General features: G+C 36.0%; 3 protein-coding genes across 4 annotated transcripts; all 3 read right to left on the minus strand.

Annotated features, from left to right (window-relative positions):
• Positions 1–323: 323 nt before the first annotated feature.
• On the minus strand, positions 324–5,627 carry LOC107604666 (dynamin-related protein 5A). Of its 2 annotated transcripts, none has more exons than XM_088491926.1 (9): positions 5,344–5,627; positions 5,006–5,166; positions 4,309–4,423; positions 3,949–4,107; positions 3,280–3,340; positions 2,129–2,250; positions 1,250–1,378; positions 950–1,145; positions 324–764 (listed from the first exon to the last, which is right to left on the minus strand). In XM_088491926.1, the coding sequence occupies exons 5-9, from the start codon at positions 3,317–3,319 to the stop codon at positions 583–585; spliced, it is 669 nt and encodes a 222-aa protein (XP_088348052.1). In that variant the 5' UTR covers positions 3,320–3,340; positions 3,949–4,107; positions 4,309–4,423; positions 5,006–5,166; positions 5,344–5,627; the 3' UTR covers positions 324–582. The 2 variants fall into 2 exon arrangements, with proteins under 2 accessions (XP_088348052.1, XP_016161784.2); XM_016306298.3 differs by having other exon boundaries at positions 4,309–4,406; positions 5,344–5,481.
• Positions 5,628–6,507: 880 nt separating this feature from the next.
• On the minus strand, positions 6,508–8,098 carry LOC107604665 (NDR1/HIN1-like protein 10). Its single transcript, XM_016306297.3, has one exon. The coding sequence runs from the start codon at positions 7,578–7,580 to the stop codon at positions 6,894–6,896; it is 687 nt and encodes a 228-aa protein (XP_016161783.1). The 5' UTR covers positions 7,581–8,098; the 3' UTR covers positions 6,508–6,893.
• A 1,132-nt stretch (positions 8,099–9,230) lies between these two features.
• Positions 9,231–9,566, minus strand: LOC148562225 (putative fucosyltransferase-like protein). Its single transcript, XM_088490836.1, has one exon. It carries the CDS (start codon positions 9,564–9,566, stop codon positions 9,231–9,233), a length of 336 nt encoding a protein of 111 aa, XP_088346962.1.
• Positions 9,567–25,244: the final 15,678 nt, after the last annotated feature.

The raw sequence follows: 25,244 nt of genomic DNA on the forward strand, positions 1-25,244 counted from the left end.
TGACAGTTGAAAACCGCCGTTTTGACCATTATAATCGCCATTTTTACTAGGTTATAATGGCATCTTTTGTGTTTAAAATGGCAATTTCTAGCCGCCATTTTTACCAGGTTATAATGGCATCTTTTGTGTTTAAAATGGCAGTTTTTAACTGCCGTTTCTACCAGCGTATAATGGCATCGTTTTCATTTAAAATGGGGGTTTCTAACCGTCGTTTCTACCTAATTATGATGACAATTTTATGCTTTTTAAAATAAGATTAAAACTACCAATTTAAAGTGATATTTTTGAAACTCACTTAAAAATCTCGTAATAACCAAAAGGCATAGTCATAAAATGAGTATAAATAAATGAGTAAATGAGCGCTAAAGAATAAAATAAATAAAATTCATGTTGTATGTTGGACAGCAACATAAGTAGATAAGGCAACATATATAAAGTGGACAGCAACCTTCTTTTCTTCATCATATATAATATAAACTGCTTCTAATAATTTCAAGGAACCAGCTTACCAATAACTAGCTAAGGGTATCATAGAATTCAATTTCTATTTTCAATCCTTTCAAACTAATTCATATATAACATCTATACATCTAAAAATACTAATAGAACATCTAGTTGGAGAAATGGACTGGTAACTGAATCAAGGTGGTGCCTAATTAGTTGTTTGCATTGTTTTGAAAGATCCTTTATGAAGCGGCTGTATGCACACCTTAATGCAGCATGAAAACCAATACAGCCGTCCATGTTAGCTGTTTTACTCCCATCTGCAATGAAAATAACCACCACTCAGCTTCTCTAATCAGATGTATTAAACATATAGTAAAAGATAAAACAATTTCACACAATGATCATTTGCAATTCTGTCATAGGATTTATTTCATAACATTCTAGTGGTAAATACACAACCAAATGAAATAGTGATAAATTTTCAGCAAGGAGAATCACTTACACTCTGAGTCATTACTGCGGTTTCTTTCTAGAGCCAAATCAAATAAGTTTCCTAAAACAAAACCAAGTCTGTCACAAGCAGTATCAAGAAGAGGAGCAAGCCATGATCTAGCAGCAGAACGAGCAATTTCTGCTGCAGCTTCTGTTATTCCTCTTGCACTGCCTCGGCTAGCATGGGCAAGTAATATATTCGCAACCTATTGAAAGCATATCAAAAGAATCTCAAATTGAGGAAGAAAAAAAAGGAAAGATGATATGTTTCCAAATCAGTTATCTAAATTCTAAAAGGTATATGAAGTACCTTCTCCCTTGACACTGGAGGGCATTCAATGGAATAGGCAGCACATCGAAATTCATGTATGACTCTTTCAAAAGCAGCTCCTCCATAAAGGTGCAAAGTAGAATTTGGGGGATAAAAAAAATGGGATTCCTGTTTTGACCTCAGTTAGTAGTTTAAAGGAAAAAGATGAGCATCTAATTAGTAAGCATCTATTTGAAAGGAAATTGGGCTTATAAAAATCATATTTACATTTAGTTTGATAACAAATTATTTGCTACCTATCTCCATAATCTCAAGACTAAATGAGTATTCAACCGACAATTAAATCTCCTCCAAAATTCTTATTACTGCTTCATTTAATAAAGGATATAAGTATATATTAATCTTTGCTACCAAATACAAAGGGTTCTGAAGAATCTTATTCAATAAAAATGGCTTTTTTATAAAATAAAAAAATTAAATGATAAATTATAAATATTTTAAATCATTTAAAATCAAACAAACAAGTAACTTAACAGCAATTGTTTTTACTTTTTATTATTTTTTTCTCATAAAATCTCAAAATCCAGAAAATAAAACTATAAAAAGTAAAAAATAAAAACGCAATAAGGGTCAGTGAGTAAATAAACATGCTCCTGATTCCTGAAGCATGGAAGTCATGACATATAGATACTAGACTCAGAAAAGTATATTAAGGAACCAAAGCAAACTAAAGGGTTAGAGAGATCCAAATTATAAATACTCCAATGTTTAATACTCCTAAGTTAGCAATACACCAATACAACCATGACAAGGCATAGAGATAACTATTTGTATCTCTTTCAGATAGGAATAAATCTTCTATTAGTAGGAAATAAGAAAGAGAAAAATTATAACGAGGAGTGAGGACCTAAACATTACCTTGGTCACATTAGAATGGTCAAGCTTATGCCAAACAACAACTTCTTGTGTAAAAGCTGCCCTCAGAGAAGCTATTTCCGCTTCAGAACGATGGCCCTCTTTCCCCCAATCAAGAAGCTTAACTGACAAAACAAAATGAAAATTATGGATAAATTACTCGTTATTACATCAGTTGGAGAACTGTCTTCACTACTTACTTTGAATTTTTCTTTTATTCAAATTCAGATGAAAGTTACAGGGTTGAGTTCAGCACACATGAATTATTAAAGATAAAATCTTCACCATATTAAAATATAACATTTGAAAAACTAAAACAAGGGCACTAACATTAATGATGACTTTAACTTGAAGAGTACTTGTAGCTAACTCCAAGGAGAAAAAATGTATTATTTTTATTATTCTAATCAAAGAAATTTATTATGTGGCAGCATAATAACCGGCCATTACCATCCACAAGTTTCAGTTATTATATTATTATTATTACTACTACTACTACTACTACTTCTACTACTTTTGTTCTCAGCCTTACATTGATTCAAAGTAGTAAAATTAGGTGCATATCAGAAACAAACAAGAAAGCTTAAAATCAATGGATCTGTTGGCTAAGTAACATAGGTGTCACACTTTGAACTGAAACATTATGTTCAACAAAACTTCATATAAAATTTAGAGCTAGAAACTGCATAAATTTGATGAAAGGTATTAGTACATTTTCTCTTTTTTTTTTTTCTTTTTCTTTGTTTTTAAAACATGTGTAAGGAATCTTGGCATTTTACATGAAAGGTATATAACAGAGAAGAACAGTGCATGAAGATAGACCATTGGAGGGCTCTATTGTTAGTGTGCATGTTGGATTAAATGTAATAGCAATCTTAATCTTATTATATAACTATAACCAATTTTTGGTGGATTTAAAATCCAAAGTTCAACAAAGTAGGCTTTATGTACTCATGTCTGAATTACATGAAAAGTCTAAAACCAACCAGAACTGCAGCTGGAGTTGTGAACATAAAGCATCCAATAAATTCAATAAACTCAATTATGGCTAGAACTCCTAATGCCTCCATACTTTCAATTATGTAAGATTATAAATTGAAGTAAATAAAATTTGACATAGGCTGCCACCAGAAGCACAAATTTGATATTCATACCTCTTAGATGAATCTCCCAATAAATTGTTTTCAAACTCATTAAGCTAATAAACAAATAAACCTGCATGAATCAGGTGAGAAACAGGGTGAGAAATCAACTATCACTCGGTTGCAAACGTCGGAACTTATAGCTATAAATAGATGCACAAAACACAAATATAGATTCTGACCAAGAATATATAAGCTCAAAGTTTGAAACTATAACGAAACATGCAGCTTCTCATCAATCATGAAGCCAAAGTAAATAGCCAATTCATATAAGAATACTTTTTTTTTTGTTATTGTTGTCTGTATCTGTGACAGTAGCATTTGATTTGAGTCATTGGAATTCATATAAGAATGTCACTACCTTAATTATGTTCCACTGTCATTAATTATAGCTTCCTTAAGATTCTACTGCTAGAAGGAGAAATATAAAGGGGGGCAGAGTTTTTGACACAAAAGTAATAAATGAAAGGCTAATATGGAAGTTGTGTACTAAAACTGGAACTGGAAGTTGAAGTTCTTCTGAACCAAAGAATTAATGCCTATATGGTACTTCTAAGGAAAAAAGGTCTCAAATTTATTATTATTCTGAGCATGTAGAGGGTCAAGAAATTTAATGCAACAAGAATTACTGTCTACTATGACACTTTTACTAAAAATAGTAACACTTGTTGGTTACTTTACCAGTATCAATGAAACTAATTATGATATTTTCTTGGTTCCTTATAGAGTAGCCAAGAGTCTCCATGGTTTGGTCATCAAGAAGCCCCATGAAGTCCCATGAATGAGTTGTATGCAGCTTTCTCTTGGAATTGGGGAACACAAAGATCACTTCTGGCATTTCTGCTCAAATTTAAACACAATAGAAAAGCTATTACATTAGACATTACTACTAATCTTGGTCTAAATGGATCAAAGGAAAAAAATATTATTTTACTTCATCTATTCTATAATATCTATCAAACTAAAGATTTGGTACATTCATAACTAACTGTGATACAGATGATTTGCAAATCAAATAGAAGAAAAATCTCAATAGCATACTTGAAATATGATAAGCTTGTTCATCAGTGAGCTTGGCTGCAAATCCTTTAAAACCATGCTTGTAGCTATAAACATGAGAAGCTTGTGCTTCCTCAATGCTGCATCAAAAACAATTCTAATGACTCAAATCAAATGCTACTGCCACAGATACAGACAACAATAACAAATTATATAATAATATAGAAACTAGGCATAACATTAGGAGAAGAAACTAGGCATCTCATCCAGATAATGATTAAGCAACTTATATATCAAGTTCATTGAAAAATAAGCTAAAAAAATAATTCTAATTCAACATATATGTTGCTGGATATAGTTAAATTATCATACATCAAAGAAAAAAAAAGTAACGAATCAAAGAAAAAAGAGTAGTTGACTTGTCTGAACCAGTAAAATTTAGTCAAAGCAAACAAATTTAACAAAATAAGATAATTTAACAAACCCAAACTTGTCTAAATCAAAAACGGATACAAATGCAAATTTAAACAAGTCAGAACACTAGATATTTGAATCAACATAACAAAACCAGTTAAGATAAGAAGTGGTCTTTAATCAACATAACCAGTTCAGAACAACCTCGCCAAGTCGTGGAGAGATCTGAACTTATGACCCCTCGCAAATCAACATTGGCACTAGATCTGAGATCGAGGAGAGAGAGAGAGAGAGAGAGAGGAGGGGGTAAGGTTATGGAAACAACCTCGCCGGCTTTGTAAGCAGTGTCGACGGCAGATGCAAGGAAGGAAGATCCAAGATCCAAGATCTGAGATCTGAGACTGGTTGAACATAAGACCCGATCGGCGTCAATCACCCCTGCACCAACGTCAATCGAATGCTTCAACACAAGACCCGATCGCGGAGCTGCAGAGAAACAAAAACCTCCAAAAATCAGCAACAAAAACAATTCTAAAACCATAACCCGAGCAAAAATGAAGAAATCAGTAATTTCAGTTTCGGTTTCGCCTTCTCTAAAGAACTTGAGAGGGAGCTGCAGAGAAACAAATCAGTAACTCAGTTTAACTTGAGAGGAAAAAGTACCTAGCGAAATTGTAACCGGCGGAGAGAGGAGAAGCCGAGAGGGAAGAACGGCGTTGTCGGAGGAGACGAAGGAGAGAGAGAAGCGAGATTGAGAGCGCCGTAATGTTTCGTTTAATGAGCTAGCTAGGATTGCAGTTCTTTTCTTTTATATACGTGTGAAAACGGCGGTTCAAAACCGCCATAATCACCAGAACCGCCACCAAACATGCCATAATAATCGGATATTACGGCGGTTCTTTAAAACCGCCGTAATATCAATGCCATTTTAAACTCTTTTTTTTTGTAGTGAAATATATTATGAAAGCTTGTAATATCTTCTTCTGAAAAACTTCCACAAACAAACAAGAATTTTTGTGGTGATGTTTCTTTTGTTAAATTTTAAATTTTTAATTACACTTGGGATGCGTTTTTTTTTTTGTTAAAATTAGAATATTTTTACTATTAAGTTGGAATATTTTTCTTGTTAAACTTAGGATATTTCAATGCAGGTGAACCCCGCAAAGTGCACAGAAGAGTTGCGATGAGGCGGAGAATATAACAGCAATGTGATGGGCATTTGAAGACGAGATATAGTGACACGATGAGAAGGAATGAGATGGAATTTCACATTAATGAAGCAATTATAAATTTAAAATTCTATTTTAAAAAATTCAAAATTTTATTTGTTAAAAATGGTTACAAATTTAAAATTCTATTTTTAAAAATAAAAAATTTTAGTTTTTAATAATTTTAAAAAATTGTTCTAAGTTAGCTGGTAACTACTTGGGTACTAGCGGATTGAAAAAAAAAGTATATATCGTGTGAATACCGCTATACTTATCTCGTATCCGTGTTCTTCTCGTGTTATTAGTTTTTACTAACCCGCTTCTGTAGCATTAATGCATTATACTACATATTATTAATCTTGCTCCGATCCTGTTTGGATATTTTCAGAATTGAACCTTTCTTATTAGCGCGATTGGAGAAAAGGATAGAAAATGTGATTTCATTGTGACCTTGTAAAGATTAAGATAACGGCACAATTACGTTAACAATATATTTTCACATGGCTAACAGACAACTTGAGAAACCGGGGAACTAACTAATTACTAATCTACGTAAGACCGAGGGGATATTCAGATTTTATTTATTTATTTATTCACAAATAATAAGAAGATAAATGTATAATAATGCCAAAAATCCTCTCCACTGAATGGAACCGAAGGATATGAAAAATAAAATAAAATAAACGTACATAGTGTAATAAAATCCTTGAATAAGTCAAGGTGTATGACTATAATGTATAGCTATGTCCAAATAAACAATGAACAAATATCCCGTCTAAGAAACAAGAAGGCGAAAAACACAAGGCAACACTGCCAAACGCATATACATGCAGAAAAGAAAAATGCTATATTAACAACTATAGACTGGACAACTACATCAATAACTGGATTTAAACGAAGAGATCGTTTGCGTTTAACTGCAGTTATTAATTTAATTGTCTACAGTATATACTTACTGATATAGCATTTTTCTAAACAAAAGCATAAAACTAATTAATAAATCAATCAGCGACTCCAATCGCACTTGGTGGTCTGAAAGATATCAGAAGAGGAAACACCTTTGGAAGAAGTCAAAGGTACCTGCAAGTCGCAGGTAACCTTTGGCTTGACCTTCTTGGTCTTGATTGCACCAAGCTTAAATCTCACCTTCAAATACAATTTCACTCGGATATCATAAACTCCTTTGCTGTTCTCCTTGTTTAGCTCGGAAACCTGGTCGGTGCTAAGAGGCACCACCTGCTGGCCCTCGAACACGTGGCCCAGCACGGTAGTGTTCTTGTGCCCCTGGTAGAAGGTAGGCAAGAGGTCGGAGTCAAACCTAGAATCCTGAAACAGCGCTCTGGCTTCGATATAGTCGTAGTAGATGCCGAGCTTCTTGTTTGGGTTTCGGATGGAGAAGTTGAGGGTAAGATTGTAATTTAAGGTGTTGCCGCTGTAGTTGAACTGGGTAAGGGACGCGTCGGTGACGTGGACCTTAACGACGTTGGGGCGAACGATGAGCCAGAAGATGAAGATGGCGATGCCGATGATGATGACGATGCTGAGGATGAGCTTGAAGATGAGGCTGAAGATGCAGCCGCAGCAGCAGCCGAGGAGGCCGCCACCGCCGCGTCCCGGACGGTGGTAGGATTTAGAAGGGGGGATGGCGGGGCCGTAGTAGGCTCCGTTGAGCTGTGGCTGGTTCGCAGACATGGTTTGCTGATGATTTGTAGGAAAGAATAATAATTAAGGTGTGTTTGGTTTATGACAAATGAGGGGAGAAATGGTGTTTATAAAGAGGCTAGAACACGTGGAAAAGCGCGTTTAAATAGTCAACAAAATTAACCGCAAGTAACCGGCAAGAAGCTAAGAAGAGTAGTATAGTCACTAAATAATTAACGCGTGTTTGGGTGCTTCCGTAAGAACACAGAAAACATTGCAAGACGCGGTTACTTTGTGTTTGTGTGTGCGGGAGAGAGAGAGGTTTTGAGGCGCGTGAATAAATCAAAATTGGAGCAATTCTGTGTGATTAGTTAGTTCGTGGAAACTTCTAAAGGCAATGATTCTTCAACCTCCCTCAGCTGCTCCCTTTGATTCCTCTCCTTTTCTTGTGTTCCAACTTAATTCTCATGCATTCACTTCTGTTTAGGATTAGGTTTCTTTTAACCTTTTGTACTAGCTTAGATTATTAGGTGAGACATATTTTATGATATTAATTAATATTAGTATTACACATACTCTCTGCTCCATATTGTTTGTTCCTCCTTAAAATATTCTCCCTATACTAATTCTTCAAACTTATATGTAATGCCACGTAATCAACATGTAGAGTTAATTAATTAGTTATATACCTACTAATCGAATTAAAATAACTTATTTGTGCCACTAATTTTTATCTTTCCTATCTTAATATTTGCTAATTGGAAAACGGTAATACCGAAAACATAAAAAAAATTATCTTATTTAATATTATTAATTATCGTTATAATTAAAAAATATTAAATAAAATAAATTATAATTATTTTTGATTAATTTTTTTTAATTATTAAACATTTTTTATTGAAAAACACTACTATTCATGATGATCATCGTTTGCTAGTACTTATCGGCTATCGCTATTCAACCATGAAAATTAAAATTAAACCGACACTTCACAAAACACCAATTCAACCTTATCGTGCCTTTGATTATATATATGAAAATGAAAGATACACATATATTCGCTTTGTTTAAGATATCCTTTTACTAAGTTAAAATGAATAAATTAAAACTTTGAAAATTAAAATAAGAGTAAACTATCATTTCTATTCATAAAAGTTGAAAACGCTAATATGACATATCTACTCATAGAAGATAAAAATTACCATTTATACCCATAAAAAATTGATTTCGCAAGCAAAATTATCCAAACTCTAAATAATTACATAAAATCTCCAAACTATCCCCTTCTCTTCTCTCACGCACGCACCTACCCTCACTCACTATCTGCAGCATCTAAACTATCACTGCAGTAGCATCATCTCCCTTCCTTCTCTCTCTCTCTCTTTCTCTCTCTCTCTCTCTCTTGAACATCAACATAGCCCAACCACTATCCTCTTCAAAATCACAAAAAAGAACAAACTCAGATCAAATTGAAGAATAGAACATGTATAGATTCAAAATAAAACCCTAATTTCTTAGAATCTTCACCAAAAATTGTCAATTTCTCAGATTCAAGATCACTATTTCATTGCAAATAACACAAAACATTAATTCGATTTTGGTGACGCTGGGAGGAGATGACGAAAACGCATCGCTAGGAGGAGAAGAGAGCAGCGACGCCGAGAGAAGAAGACGAAGATACGACGACAAGTAAAGCAAAATCTAAATCATCAGCACCATCCACTCTTTGCAGCTCTCTGATTCTGAATTCTTTTTATTAGTTCTACCAACAAGCAAACCAAAATCTAAATCATCAGCACCATCCATCACGGACGCAGCACATGACCGATAGAAAAAGTCAGTGACCATAGCTGCATTCTCCGCCATGTTGAGCCTCCCTAAAAACGCGATCTCCACAATGACCACAAATGCCACCACAAGAGGCATTAGATTTGAACATTTTCGCTTCAGAACCAAACCCAATTGAACCGATAAAACCAGTAAACCTTCGTGAGTTGACTCGGTTCTCGAGCTTCGCAGGTTCTGCACGAGACCCATCGATCAACGGATTCTAGCTCTAATTTCTTGATTCCTTCAATTTCAAATTTTAAATTGGCCAAAAAATCCAATTGGGGATGTAAAGGGAAGAACTTGGTGCCGTTGTAGCTACGATTCTAACCCACTTTCTACGATTTGAATGAAGTGAGGGAAGAAGGATAAAAATGAAGACTTGTAATTTTTTTTCTTTTACCTTTTTTTTGTCAGTGGAAGAGGTAAATATTTTTCAAAGTAATGCAAAAACCTCCCGAAGAAGAAGAAGAAGAAGAAGAGGGGAGGGTGCTGCAGCAATGCTGGTTCACGGTTTAGATGAAGATGAAGAGGATGAGATTCAGAAAGGGTAGTTTGGAGATTTTATGTAATAATTTAGGGTTTGGGTAATTTTGCTTGCGAAATCAATTTTTTTTGGATACAAATGATAATTTTTATTTTCTATGGGTAAATATGTTAACATTTTCAATTTTTATGGGTAGAAATAGTAGTTTACTCTTAAAATAAAAATCAAAAAGTCAGCTTTATACTATATATACATAAATGTAGATGGATACGAAAAAACTTTTCTTCGTTTTTGTATTTATATTTTTATTCTTTTAGTTTTTAATTTTTTATTTATTTTATATACTATTAGACTCACTATTTTTATTAAGGAATAATGAGTGGTTCAAATTAAGTTTAGTAAATCTTTTATTTTTTATAAATAATTTTTAAAAAATAATTTGTAAAATTAAATTAAAAGTAATTTATAATAATAAATACAAATAACTATAGATTATATTTAGTAAAATAATAGTACTACTTGTTTTGGCATATGATAATTAGGAGCGAAAATTGGTCAATTTTTATTTGTAAAAAGTTAGATCTATCATATAGTTAATTAGTTTGAGTTTGGCCTCTAATTTATCATAGATTTTTTTTTAAGTATTAAGGGTTCGTTTGGAAACTCCAAAAGTTATTTTTTTTTTTTTTAGCTTTTGACTTATAAAAAGTTACATTAATAGTGTTTGGTATAATTTTTTAGATAAACTTTTAACTTTTTAAAAAGTTATTTAAGAGCTTTTGAAGAAGTTAAAAAATGTGACTTTTTCTATTTTCAAAAGCTATTTTATTACTCCTATTTAATGCACAACTTTAAAACAAGGATTTCTATAATAACTTTCCAAATACAAAATAACTTATTTAAAAATTGTTATTAATAAAAGTACTTATATTTTAAGCTCCTTTTTCACAAGAACTTATTTAAGAAGTTTAGCCAAACTGGCCCTAAATCTAAATCTAGCCTGACCTGAAACTTAGTAAAATGCTTGACATTTTTTATTACAAAAATTAATAAAATTTAAAAATATTATTTATCAAAATTATTTTTAATAGAAATTATTTATATGTAATATGCCAAATTTAATATTTTTAAAATTTTTAAAGTATTTAATATATATAAAAATATTTATAATAAAATATAATAAATTAAAAAATCTAATAACTTTATTAGTAATAAAAAGTTATTTATATGAAAATATTTAATAATAAAAAAAATTAGTCAAAAATAGTCAAAACTTATCTTATTTAACATTTATTAATTGTTGCTAAATTAATGAATGTTAAATATGATAAGTTTAAACTTTTTTTTTTGTCTCCTAGTATTATCATTATTTATATATTTATTTATGTTTTAATAGGTTCCAACAGGCTTGATAGGCCAATAAGACAAATCAGTGAGTTTGAGACTAGTCTATTAACATATTAAGACTTTATAATAGCCTAAGTCTTGGCCTATTTTATAACAGACCATGTTAGATCAGACTGTAGGCCTCTGACAGACCGTCTGATTTATTTCTACCCTAACAATGATTAATTAATACATATTAATACGATAAATAAAATAGACGAGTAAAAAAATGCCACATAGATTATAATATCTGGGTTAGCATTAATTTTTCTTTCTTTCTAAAAAAATATTTTATATATATATATATATATATATATATATATAAAAGTAATTATTAAAAATTCTGGAGAGTAATACAAGAAACAAGATAAATTAGTAGTCTTAACTAGTATAAATGAAACACTGGCATATAGAAAAAAGTTTTAGGTTATAACAATAACGCTAATATAGTTTCATTTTACTCTCTCTTTGCATTACAAGATAATTGAGTTTTCAAGGACATTAGCTTTCTATTTTGCAACCTTAAATCATCTTGACATGGTATAAAGAGTAGGATCGATCTATGACATTCCAAATCAATCAAAAGAACTTTCTTTTTCCTATTTTGGATAAACTCGCTAAAGTTAATTATATCACTTGGCAGCAGCAATTGCTCTTCACCATTATGGGATAGAACCTTGAAGACCATTTTCAAGAAGACAAAGTTCCTTCTTAATTTGAAGATTGTGGATCAATTAATTGCAATTAGATATTCAATTACCAATGAAGATCATATAGAAGCTATTTGTGAGGATTTACATGAAGAATTCTCCAGTTGTATAACACTGGTACAAGCTAAAGCTAAGCTATTTGATGTAGGAGCATCTATTAGGTTATTAGAAATACTAGTTGAAGTAGTAAAGCTTAGTTATGTTATTATAGTATACATATGAATTACTCTCACATCGCCTAATACTCAAAGATGCCCCCTCCCCTTACTACTATAAATAAGTTGATGAGCGGATAATTTATACGCTTTTTGGCATTGTTTTTTAGGTAGTTTTTAATATGTTTTAGTCACTTTTTATTATATTTTTATTAGTTTTTAAATAAAAATTACATTTCTGGACTTTACTATGAGTTTGTGTGTTTTTCTGTGATTTCAGGTAATTTCTAGCTGAAATTGAGGGAGCTGAGCAAAAATCTGATTCAGGCTGAAAAAGAACTGCTGATGCTGTTGGATTCTGACCTTCCTGTACTCGAAATGGATTTTCTGGAGCTACAGAAGTCTAAATGGTGCGCTCTCAATTGCGTTGGAAAGTAGACATCCAGGGCTTTCCAGAAATATATAATAGTCTATACTTTTCTCAAGGATAAATGATGTAAACTGGCATTCAACGCCAGTTCCATGCTGCATTCTGGTGTTAAACGCCAGAAACAGGTTACAAGTTAGAGTTAAACGCCCAAAACAGGTTACAACCTGGCGTTTAACTCCAGAAATAGTCTAGGAATGTGAAAAGCTCAAGTCTCAGCCCCAGCACACACCAAGTGGGCCCCAGAAGTGGATTTCTGCACTATCTATCATAGTTTACTTATTTTCTGTGATGCTAGGTTACTAGTTTAGTATTAAAACAACTTTTAGAAATTTATTTTGTATCTCATGACATTTTAGATCTGAACTTTGTACTCTTTGACAGCATGAGTCTCTAAACTCCATTGTTGGGGGTGAGGAGCTCTGCTGTGTCTCGATGAATTAATGCAATTGGTGCAGTACTGGGACAGAGGCATAACAAGCTTCTGCATGTCATTTATTATGCTAGCCGCATTTTAAATGATGCCCAGAAAAATTACACAACCACAGAAAAAGAATTGCTTGCAGTGGTTTATGCCATTGACAAGTTTAGATCATACTTAGTAGGATCAAAAGTGATTGTGTATACTGACCATGCTGCTCTTAAATATCTACTCACAAAGCAGGATTCAAAACCCAGGCTCATAAGATGGGTCTTGCTTCTGCAAGAGTTTGATATAAAAATAAGAGACAGAAAAGGGACAGAGAATCAAGTAGCTGATCACCTATCCCGGATAGAACCAGTAGCAGGAGCATCCCTCCCTCCTACTGAGATCTCTGAAACCTTTCCAGATGAGCAATTGTTTGATATTCAGGAAGCTCTGTGGTTTGCAGACATTGCAAACTATAAGACACAAGGTTCTCCTTCTGTAACCATGGAGAGGAAGCATGAAAAGCTTCTCTCAATACAGAGTCAAACAAAACCTCCACATTCAAACTCTAAGTTTGGTGTTGGGAGGCCACAACCAAACTCTAAGTTTGGTGTTGAGAGGCCCCAACCCTGCTCTGATTATCTGTGAGGCTACATGAGAGCTCACTGTCAAGCTATTGACAATAAAGAAGCGCTTGTTGGGAGGCAACCCAATGTTATTTAACTATATCTATTTAGTTTGCATTGCTATTTTATGTTTTCTGTAGGTTGATGATCATGTGAAGTCATAAAAACTACTAAAAAATCAAAAACAGAATGAAAAATAGCATTAAAAACAGCTCACCCTGGAGGAAGAGCTTACTGATGTTTAAACGCCAGTAAGAAGCATCAGACTGGCGTTTAATGCCAGAAAGAAGCATCAAGCTGGCGTTAAACGCCAGAAACAAGCACCAAGTTGGCGTTCAACGCCAAGAAAGGGGAAAAGCTGGCGTTTAACGCCAGAAACAAGCAGCAGTCTGGCGTTAAACGCCAGGATTGCACACTAAGGGCGTTTTGCATGCCTCAATGGAGCAGGGATGCTAAGTCCTTGACCCCTCTGGATCTGTGGATCCCACAGGATCCACACTCCCTCACCATTCAAATTCAAACCATTCCCCTCCCAATCCCACCCATTCACACACCTCCATCTCCTCCATCTTCTCCACTTCTTTCTTCTTTTGCTCGAGGACGAGCAAACCTTTTAAGTTTGGTGTGGTAAAAGCATTGCTTTTTGTTTTTCCATAACCATTTATGACACCTAAGGCCGGAGAAACCTCTAGAAGGAGGAAAGGGAAGGCAAAAGCTTCCACATCCGAGTCATGGGAGATGGAGAGATTCATCTCAAGGGTCCATAATTCAGTGGTAGAGCATTTGACTACAGATCAAAGAGCCATGAGGGAGGAGCAACAAAGGCAAGGAAGAGACATAGAGGAGCTCAAGAGCACCATTGGTTCTTCAAGAAGAGGAAGACGCCACCCTCACTAAGGTGGACCCGTTTCTTAATCTCCTTGTTCTTATTTCTCTGTTTTTCGTTTACTATGCTTTATGTTTATTTATGTTTGGGTCTTATTACATGATCACTAGTATCTAAGTGTCTATGTCTTAAAGATATGAATGTCCTATGAATCCATCACCTTTCTTAAATGAAAAATGTTTTCTGAAAAAGAAAAAGAAGTACATGAATTTTAAATTTTAAAATAGTTTAATTATTTTGATGTGGTGGCAATACTTTTTGTTTTTTGAATGAATGCTTGAACAGTGCATATGTCTTTTAATGAATGTTAAAATTGTTGACTCTTGAAATAATGATGAAAAAGGAGAAATGTTATTTGATAATCTGAAAAATCATAAAAATGATTCTTGAAGCAAGAAAAAGCAGTGAAGAACAAAGCTTGCAAAAAAAAAAAGCGAAAAAAAAAGAGATAAAGAAAAAGAAAAAGCAAGCAGAAAAAGCCAAAAGCTCTTTAAACCAAAAGGCAAGAGCAAAAATCCAATAGCCCTTAAAACCAAAAGGCAAGGGTAATAAAAAGGATCCAAGGCTTTGAGCATCAGTGGATAGAAGGGCCTAAAGGAATAAAATCCTGGCCTAAGCGGCTAAACCAAGCTGTCCCTAACCATGTGCTTGTGGCGTGAAGGTGTCAAGTGAAAACTTGAGACTGAGCGGTTAAAGTCAAGGTCCAAAGCAAAAACAGAGTGTGCTTAAGAACCCTGGACAACTCTAATTGGGAACTTTAGCAAAGCTGAGTCACAATCTGAAAAGGTTCACCCAGTTATGTGTCTGTGGCATGTATGTATCCGGTGGTAATACTGGAAAACAGAGTGCTTAGGGCCACGGCCAAGACTCATAAAATAGCTGTGTTCAAGAATCAACATACTGAACTAGGAGAATCAATAACACTATCTGAATTCTGAGTTCTTATAGATGCCAATCATTCTAAACTTCAAAGGATAAAGTGAGATGCCAAAACTGTTCAGAAGCAAAAAGCTAATAGCCCCGCTCATCTAATTAAGACTGATCTTCATAGATATTTTTGGAATTCATTGTATATTCTCTTCTTTTTATCCTACTTTATTTTTAGTTGCTTGGGGACAAGCAACAATTTAAGTTTGGTGTTGTGATGAGCGGATAATTTATACGCTTTTTGGAATTGTTTTTAGGTAGTTTTTAATATGTTTTAGTCACTTTTTATTATATTTTTATTAGTTTTTAAATAAAAATCACATTTCTGGACTTTACTATGAGTTTGTGTATTTTTCTGTGATTTCAGGTAATTTCTGGCTGAAATTGAGGGAGCTGAGCAAAAATCTGATTCAGGCTGAAAAATGACTACTGATGCTGTTAGATTCTGACCTCCCTGCACTCGAAATGGATTTTCTGGAGCTACAGAAGTCTAAATGGCACGCTCTCAATTGCGTTGGAAAGTAGACATCCAGGGATTTTCAGCAATATATAATACTCCATACTTTTCTCAAGGATAAACGATGTAAACTGGCGTTCAACGCCAGTTTCATGCTGCATTCTGGCGTTAAACGCCAGAAACAGGTTACAAGTTGGAGTTAAACGCCCAAAACAAGTTACAACCTAGCGTTTAACTCTAGAAACAGTCTAGACACATGAAAAGCTCAAGTCTCAGCCCCAGCACACACAAGTGGGCCCCAGAAGTGGATTTCTGCACTATCTATCATACTTTACTTATTTTCTGTAAACCTAGGTTACTAGTTTAGTATTAAAACAACTTTTAGAAATTTATTTTGTATCTCATGACATTTTAGATCTGAACTTTGTACTCTTTGACGGCATGAGTCTCTAAACTCCATTGTTGGGGGTGAGGAGCTCTGCTGTGTCTCGATGAATTAATGCAATTATTTCTGTTTTCCATTCAAACACACTTGTTTCTATCTAAGATGTTCATTCGCACTTCAATATGATGAATGTGATGATCTGTGACACTCATCACCATTCTCAATCTATGAACACATGCCTGACAACCACTCCCGTTCTACCTTCGATTGAATGAATATCTCTTGGATTCCTTAATCAGAATCTTCGTGGTATAAGCTAGAATCCATTGGCAGCATTCTTGAGAATCTGGAAAGTCTAAACCTTGTCTGTGGTATTCCGAGTAGGATTCAGGGATTGAATGTATGTGACGAGCTTCAAACTCACAAGGGTTGGGCGTAGTAACAGACGCAAAAGGATCAATGGATCCTATTCTAGCATGAGTGAGAACCGACAGATGATTAGCCGTGTGGTGACAGCGCATCTGGACTATTTTCACTGAGAGGACAGATGGTAGCCGTTGACAACGGTGATCCACCAACACACAGCTTGCCATAGGAGGAACCTTGCGTGCATGAAGAAGAAGACAGGGGGAAAACAGAGATTCAGAAGACAAAGCATCTCCAAACTCCAACATATTCTCCATTACTGCATAACAAGTATTTAATTCATGCTCTTTTATTTTTCGCAATCCAAACTGATAGTTATAATTGATATCCTGACTAAGAATTACAAGATAACCATAGATTGCTTCAAGCCAACAATCTCTGTGGGATTCGACCCTTACTCATGTAAGGTATTACTTGGACGACCCAGTGCACTTGCTGGTTAGTGGTACGAGTTGTGAAAAGTGTGATTTACAATTCGTGCACCATAAGTCCATGTATTCCTTTTGTCACATGATTTGAGTAATAAACACTTGTTATATTATAAGAATTATGCTTATCTCCTCTTGGCTCTTTTAAGAGTAAAGGGGTATATCCTTAGCTTGGCCAACCAAGGTGAGCTTTTGGCTATCTTCACCATAGTGGGGTTGTTAACCTCATTAAGATTGGTGAGACAAACGACATCCCGACATTAGTTTGATATCAGAGCAAGGTCGGTCCTCACCTTGCTCTAGTAAAATTTTATTTTGTTTGTGGGTATGAGTCTTCAGTGCGGTGCTTCCGACATTAGTAATCGTCAGTGCAGGTTGTCTGTTACGGAGTTCTAGGTAATATCGTTCTTTTCTCTTCTTTTGGTGCTTTTTCTGTTACTAATTATCTTTCGCACCTTTCCATTATTATCATCATTAGTGCATTTCCATCATCGTTGTGCATCATCTCTCATCATAACATTGGTGCCAAAGCATCAACATCATTGCATAGATGTAAAAGATGACCCCAAAGCATAGAACTATTCAAGAGATTGAAATTGAGGAATTACGCCGTCAAGCTAAGGAGTTGCAAGAGCAACTTGTAAAATATGAAGTTGCCCAAAATAATCATGGCAAGCAGAGTGAAGACAGTTCTTCTAGCGAAGAGGATAATACAAATCCATTTCATTATTCTTCTACGTTTGAAGATTTATCCACACGAAGAGCACTACATAACAACAAGAAAGCTAAAGACTTAGGAATTAAAATTGATATTCTTGAGTTTAATGGTAGACTCCAACCAGATGATTTCATCGACTGGCTTTGCACAGTGGAAAGAGTGTTCAAGTTAAAAGACATTCCAGATGACAAGCGCGTGAAGCTTGTAGCAATCAAGTTAAAGAAGCACACGTCAGTATGGTGGGAGAATCTCAAATATCAACAAGAAAGAAAAGGACGGATGGTGTGCAAAAATGAAACTCACACAATTGAACCGGCAAGTGCACTGGGTTATCCAAGTAATACCTCAGGTGAGTGAGGGTCGAATCCCACGAGGATTGCCAGATTGAGCAAGCTGTGGTTATCCTGCAGATCTTAGTCAGGCGAATAGAAAGTTGATTGTTGTTGTTGTAGGCGCATTAATAAAGCAATAACGAAAGCAATAAAGAATTGGTGTAGAAACGATAGTAAGGAATCAGTTAAGGCCTCGGAGATGCTTATTCTTCTAGATTAATACTTCTTACTGACTATTTTAACGATGAGTGATTCATTCAATGGCAAGGCTGTAAGTGATTAAGCCATGGGTCATGGTCATTAATCTCCATGGTCCAAACTAAATACCAAGATGCTGATCGTTCAATCTGGACGAGGGTGAAGCTCACGTAAATCAATCTCTGTTGATCCTACTCAAAACGCCATAGACAAGGTCGGATCTTTTGGATTGGAGAATGATGCTCAGTGTTCTAGCCTTAATGCCACAGGGACCTCAATTACCCATGACTAACGAGATTTCATGTCACGTATCTCAATTATCCCAAATAACTTGTTGGAACCTGTGATGTACTCTCAAGCTGAGGCTCAATACAATCCGGGTCAGGACTTGTAAAGAACTCATGTAGAATAAGGGGTCAAACTTTCATTCCACCCCAGATTCATAGAGATGAAGGACGACAATACATCATAGAATGAAATCAAGAATGCATTAAAATAGAAGAGTAATGATATTAATCCATAGGAATGAGCAGAGCTCCTATCGTTAACCTAGGAGGTTTAGCCACTCATAATTCACAGAGAAAATAGAAAATAGGTTCTGAAAAGCTGAAGATCCTAAACATGGGTGATCTTCACCTATATATACTAATATAATAATTAAAAATTATAAAAATGAGATTAACTATACTAAAGGTACAAAAATCCACTTCTGGGCCCACTTGGCGTCCAACTTGAGTGAGTGGGTATTGAACGCCCACTAGAGGGTGTCCACACTGCTTCCTTGCTCCCTTGGTGGCATTGAACGCCAGTTTGGACGTTCAACTTGGGAGGTTGGTCATGTTTGTTGAACGCTAGAAAGAAGGTAAGTTAGGTGTTCAACGCCCATTTTGGGCAGTCCATTCCAAAGAAAGTATAGACTATTATATATTGTTGGAAAGCTCTGGAAGTTAGCTTTCCAACGCCATTAAGAACGTAGAAATTGGACCTCTGTAGCTCCAGAAATGCTCGTTTGAATGTAAGGATGTCAGGATTTGACAACATCTGCTATCCTTTCTTTGCCTTTAAACCAGACTTTGCCAAAACTTGCCATTTTCACCCAAAAATCAGCTGAAATCATAAGAAAACATACAAAAACTCAAAGTAGCATCTAAAAAGTGAATTTTGCACTAAAACCTACTAAAGCATACTAAAAATTGATAAAATGTACTGAAAACACTAAGAAAATGACCCTAAAAAGTGTATAAAATATCCGCTCATCATAGCAGCAAACTTAAACTGTTGTTTGTCCTCAAGAAACCAAAAATAAAGTAGGACTAAAGAGAAGAGAAAAATATAATAGGTCTCAGAGTTGTTAATGAAGCTCAGTTCCAAATATTGAGTGGGGCTATTAGCTATTTACTTCTGAACAGTTTTGGCATCTTACTTTCCTTTGAAGCTCAGAAGTATTGGCATCCCTTGGAACTAGAATGTGAATGATATTATTGATTCTCTTCTTGTAGCTCTTCTTGATTCTTGAACACAGCTTCTTATGGTGCCTTGCACCTTTTTGAGCCTAGCCGTGACTTTATGCGTTTTGTTTTCCCGTATTACCACCGGATACGTAAACGCCACATGCACTTGACTGGGGGAATCCTTTGGATTCGAATTTAGCTTTGCTTAAATTCTCAAACAGTGGTGTCTAGAGTTCTTAAGCGTACTCTTTAGCTTTGGATCACAACTTTAACTGCTTAGTCTCAAGCTTTTTGCTTGACACCTTCATACCACAAGCATATAGTTAGGGATAGCAACTCATTTGAGCTTTTTAGGCTAATTTTTGACCCTCCTAACCATTGATGCTCAAAGCCTTGGATCCTTGCTCTTTTCTTTTTCTTTTGAGCTTTTTATTTTTTTTCTTTTATTTTTCTTTTTCTTTTTGCTGCTTTTTCTTGCATCAAGAATCAATATTTTTTATTTTTTAGAGAATCAATAATACTTCTCTAAATTCACTGTTCTTCAAGAGCCAACATACTCAACTTCACTATCAATTACGCACAGTTAATTCATACATTCAGAAGATAAATGCACGGCTACCACATCAAAATAATTGGAATTACTTATGATATAACTCAAAACTTATGTATCTCACTATTCCTTTTCAATTAAAATTTTTCTTTTAAGCATGGTGAGGGATACAGAGGATATCTTATAACCAAACAAAACAAGAAAATAAAACTAGAAAAGAACAAAATACTAAATGTGAAAATGAACTTAGAAGAGAAAATAGACAGTAAATTAAAGTACAATGAAAACAGAAATAAAACAAATAGAGGGGTAATGGGACTCAACAACCTCAGTGATGGCGGCTGTTGCTCCCTCTGGAAAATTCAATGGAGCGTTTAAGCTCCTCTATGTCCTGCCCCTGTCCTAGCTGTTCCTCCATCAACCTTCTCTGATCTTCTCTAATATCATGGAGGATAGTGGCGTACTCCTTGTGCTCCACTCTCAGCTGATCTACGCTTGAACTTAGTTCCCCTATTGAGGTATTCAGTTGATCCCAATAGTCTCAAGGAGGAAACTACATCCCTTAAGGCATCTTAGGGATTTCTGGTGGAGGCGGCTGCACAGGTTCTTGCTGTGGTTCATGTGCCGGCTACCTCACATGCTCCATCTTCCTCTTTGTGATGGGTTTGCCCATCTCAATGAGGGTATCTCCAGCTATGCCAATTTCAGCTGAGTTGCATAGGCGATGTATAAGGTGTGGGAACGCTAACCTCGCTTGGGTGGAGGTCTTTTCAGCCACCTTTTACAATTCTTGAGGTATCACCTCATGTACTTCCACCTCATTCCCAAGCATAATGCAATGAATCATTATTGCTCGATCAATGGTAACCTCAGATCAGTCACTTTTGGGGATGATGGAGTGTTGGATAAACTCCAACCATCTTTTAGCCATGGGCTTGAGGTCAAGCCTACCCAGTTGGTAGGGCATGCCTTGTGCGTCCCTCCTTTACTGTGCTCCTTCCACACAGATATCCGCAAGGACTTGATCCAATCTTTGGTCGGAGTTGACTCTTCTAGTGTAAGAGTGTAGATCTCCTAGCATCTGTGGCAATTGTAACGCCACTCTCATACTTTCCGGGCTAAAGTCCAAGAGTTGCTCCCTCACCATGGTGCACCAGTTCTTGGGCTTTGGGTTCACACTTGTATCATGATTTTTGCTGACCCAAGCAGTGGCGAAGAATTCTTGCACCATTAGTGTTCCGACCTCTAAAATAGGGTTGTCAGAATTTTCCAATCCTTTATCTAGATTTCTTGTTGGATCTCTAGATACTCCCCTTTTTTGAGCTTGAAGGGGACCTTGGAAATCACCTTTTTATGCCTTACCACATCATAGAAGTGATCGTGGTGCACTTTGGTGAGGAATCTCCATGATTCCCAAGGTTCAGAGGTGGAAGCGAGGGCTTTTCCCTTCCTCTTTCTTGAGGATTCACCGGCCTTTGGTGCCATACTTAGGAATGGTAGAAGTCAAAAAGCAAAGCTTTTGCAACACCAAGCTTAAGAATTTTTCTCGTTCTCGAGCAAATGTGAACAAAAGCGAAGTAGAGGTGTAGAAGAAAGAAGAAAATGTAAAAGGGGAAGGAGGAGAAGGCTTCGACCAAGTGGGGTTTGAAGAACGAAGAAGAATAGTGTGTAAGGTATGTGTATGAAGGGGTGTATGAGGGGGTATTTATAGGGTTAGGATGTGGTAGGGAAATATGGGTAGGAAAGTTTTGAATTTGAAATTGGGGGTTAGTGGGGAAGTAAAGTGATGGGATTTACGATGGGTTTGGGGAAGAGTGTGTGTTGGGAAGAGGAGAAGTAGGGTGTGGGTTTCAAGGTTTAGAAAGTAAGAGAGAGAAGGAAAGGTGGGGGTAGGTGCGGTATGTGTGGGACCCACTGACTTAAAAATCCTTGAAACTTCGAGTTTCCTGTCCCCTACCTTGCGTTCAATGCCAAGAATGGGCGTTGAACGCCCATAGGGGGTCAAAATGCAGGCATGGTTGCTCCTTCAAGGGCGTTGAACACCCAGATTGATCCTCTCCTGGCGTTCAACGCCAGCTAGTATTCCTCCAGGGGCGTTGAACGCCATCTCCCTTGCTATCCTGGCATTCAACGCTAGCAATTCCTCCTTACTGGGTGTTGAACGCCCAAAGGGGATCCAGGAGTGACTCTTCTCAGCTCTTGAATGGGCATTGGATGCCCAACTTCCTCTTTGTCTAGCGTTCAGTGCCAGTAAGGGACTCTCCTCAAGGTGTTTTCTTTTCAGTTCTGTATGCATCTGTCACTGTTCTAAGTGCTACACATGATCACAAACGTCAAAAAGCAAAGAAAAAAATATAATATAAAACTTAAAATAAATGAAAATAAAAATGAAATCACTATGCTAAAGGTGGGTTGCCTCCTAACAAGCGCTTCTTTACCGTCATTAGCTTGACAGACAGCTCTATTACGGAGGTAAGTAGGGGCTCAGATATTCACCCCTCACAGTGAACTTTCTTCCTGTGCTCTCATGAATGAGCTCCACATGCTCTAGAAATAGGATCCGGTTCACAGTATGTGGAATGACTGGACTCTTAGTGAAGTTGACTCTCATGCCAAGTGTGACACCTTCAGTGGGAACCATCTTATCCCTCCAGCCTTTAGGTACCTTTTTCTTAGTACCTTCCTTCCTAGTGCTTGATGAGGGTTGCCCAACACCAAACTCAGAGTTGGTGTCTGGGGGCTCTGTATAACTCTGCACTGAGAGTGAAGGCTGAAACACTATGTGTTGCACAATGGTACCTCCTTTGTCAGAGGGATACTGAGGGTTGGAGATCTTGAACAGGATATGATCCTCCCACAACCTCAAGACTAGCTCTCCCTTTTCCACATCTATTAAGGCCTTTACAATAGTCAGGAAAGGCCTTCCAAGGATGATGGAGGCATTTCTGTCCTCCCCAGTGTCTAGGATCACAAAGTCTGCAGGGAGGTAAAGGTCTTCAACCTTTACCAGGACATCCTCCATCATGCCATATGCCCTTTTCAGGGACTTGTCTGCCATCTCCAGTGATATTGATGTGAGAGGATTACGACGATTCGGAATTTCTCAAAAACAAGAATCACTTCGTCGGTAGCATAGTCCAAACCGGCAGTTAAATCCCATCAATCAGAGTACAATTTCAATTTAAAATAACCGAGAGTAATTAAACCTCGAGTCGTTCTCCCTAGGAACTAGTGACAACAAGTGCATAAAATTGGTTGTGGAAAGCAAGGGGGTTTTCAATGGTTGAAGCAAATAATTAAGAAATAAAAGAACGATCAAAATTGCAATTAATAAACTAATAAAAGAACTAAAGAACTATGTATGTAATATAAACAAGTAACACTCAAAATTGATGGAATTGTGATTTAAAACATAAATGGAACCTTGACTTGGGATGAGTTATGAAATTCCTTCTTTTCCATAACCACAACTATGATAATTTTGATGGATTAATCTCACATAGTCAACTCTTAACATCAAAGAATAAGTCAAGTGAGCATAATTGCTATTAATCCACAAATCCTAGCTAACTTACTAATTACCTTAGTAAAAAGCTAGCATTAGTAGAAACAATAACAACTAACAATCCAAGAATTATCACTAAATGTCAGGCATTATGACTCTAGTATTTCATAAATCATTTCCCCCAAGCCAAGAGGTGGAAATTTACCCCATAATCAAAATTGGTATTTCATCAAACACATAGTGGGCATAATCATAAAACATGACAAAATTAGAAAAATGCTTGAAACTAAGAACAAAATCAACAATTGCAACTCAACAAACATATAAAAAATCACTAAACATCAAATTCATCAATTAAAACTCAAAATTGCAAAAGCATATATGTGTTGACAAAGTGACTTAAAATGTAAGAAAGTGAAGAACAAGTAGTGCAATAAAAGAGAAAATTAAGGAATACTTACAATGGAAATAGCTATAATCCAAGATCAAAATTGGGAATGAAAACTTGTAGATAAACCCTAATTAAACCTAAGGAAATTTGAAAGAAAACCTAACCTAAACTACCTAAAACTACTCCTAAGTGTGTTGTCTAATGTATGGTATAGTATGGTATCAAAGGGTATGTTGCTAGCCTCCTTATATGCTCCAAAGCCATCATAAATGGGCCAAAAAGCCTCCCAAATCGCGAGCCACGTGACTTTTTAATGAAGTCACGCGCAGGGACTTGGGCATACGCACAGGTGTGTGCGTACGCAGACATGCTAAATTTTCCTCTTGTGCGTACGCACAGATGTATGTGATAAACCCATGTTTCATGAGTTATTTTGTGCTTAATTTGAGCGATTTATTCAATCCTTCACCCACTTATTCATATTAATTGCATGGTTTTACTTTTCCTTCCTTATTATGTGATATATGTGAAAAAACATGTTTCCTAAGCTTTAAAATTAATTATTTTAATTACCCTTATTTCCATTCGATGTTGTGATTAGTGTGTTGAGTAGTTTCAGATTTTCTAAGGCAGAATGACTTAAAGGATGGAAAGGAAACATACAACATTGGAAGGAAAGCACAAAACGGAGCTTCTGAGGAAATTGGCATCCACGCAATAGCATGGGCGACGCGGATGCGTGCCAAGTGCAAAGAAGCAGCGACGCGGTCGCATGACTGACGCGACCGCGCGCCTTAAGCAGAATGTATATGACGCGGTCACATGACTGACGCGACCGCGTGGCAAGGAAAAGCTCCGAATGACGCGACCGCGTGACCCACGCGGACGCGTGACAGAGGCCATGCACCAGAAATTGCAGAAAACGCTCATAGCGAATTCTGAAGCCCTTTTTGGCCCAAATCCAAGTCCAGAAGGCATAGACCAGAGGTTATGAAGTGGGGGAATGCATCCATTCAGGGAGAGCTCGCCAATTT

This window comes from Arachis ipaensis, chromosome B6 (assembly GCF_059453495.1).
Source record: "Arachis ipaensis isolate K30076 ecotype BB chromosome B6, ASM5945349v1, whole genome shotgun sequence".
Classification (NCBI taxonomy): Eukaryota; Viridiplantae; Streptophyta; class Magnoliopsida; order Fabales; family Fabaceae; genus Arachis; species Arachis ipaensis.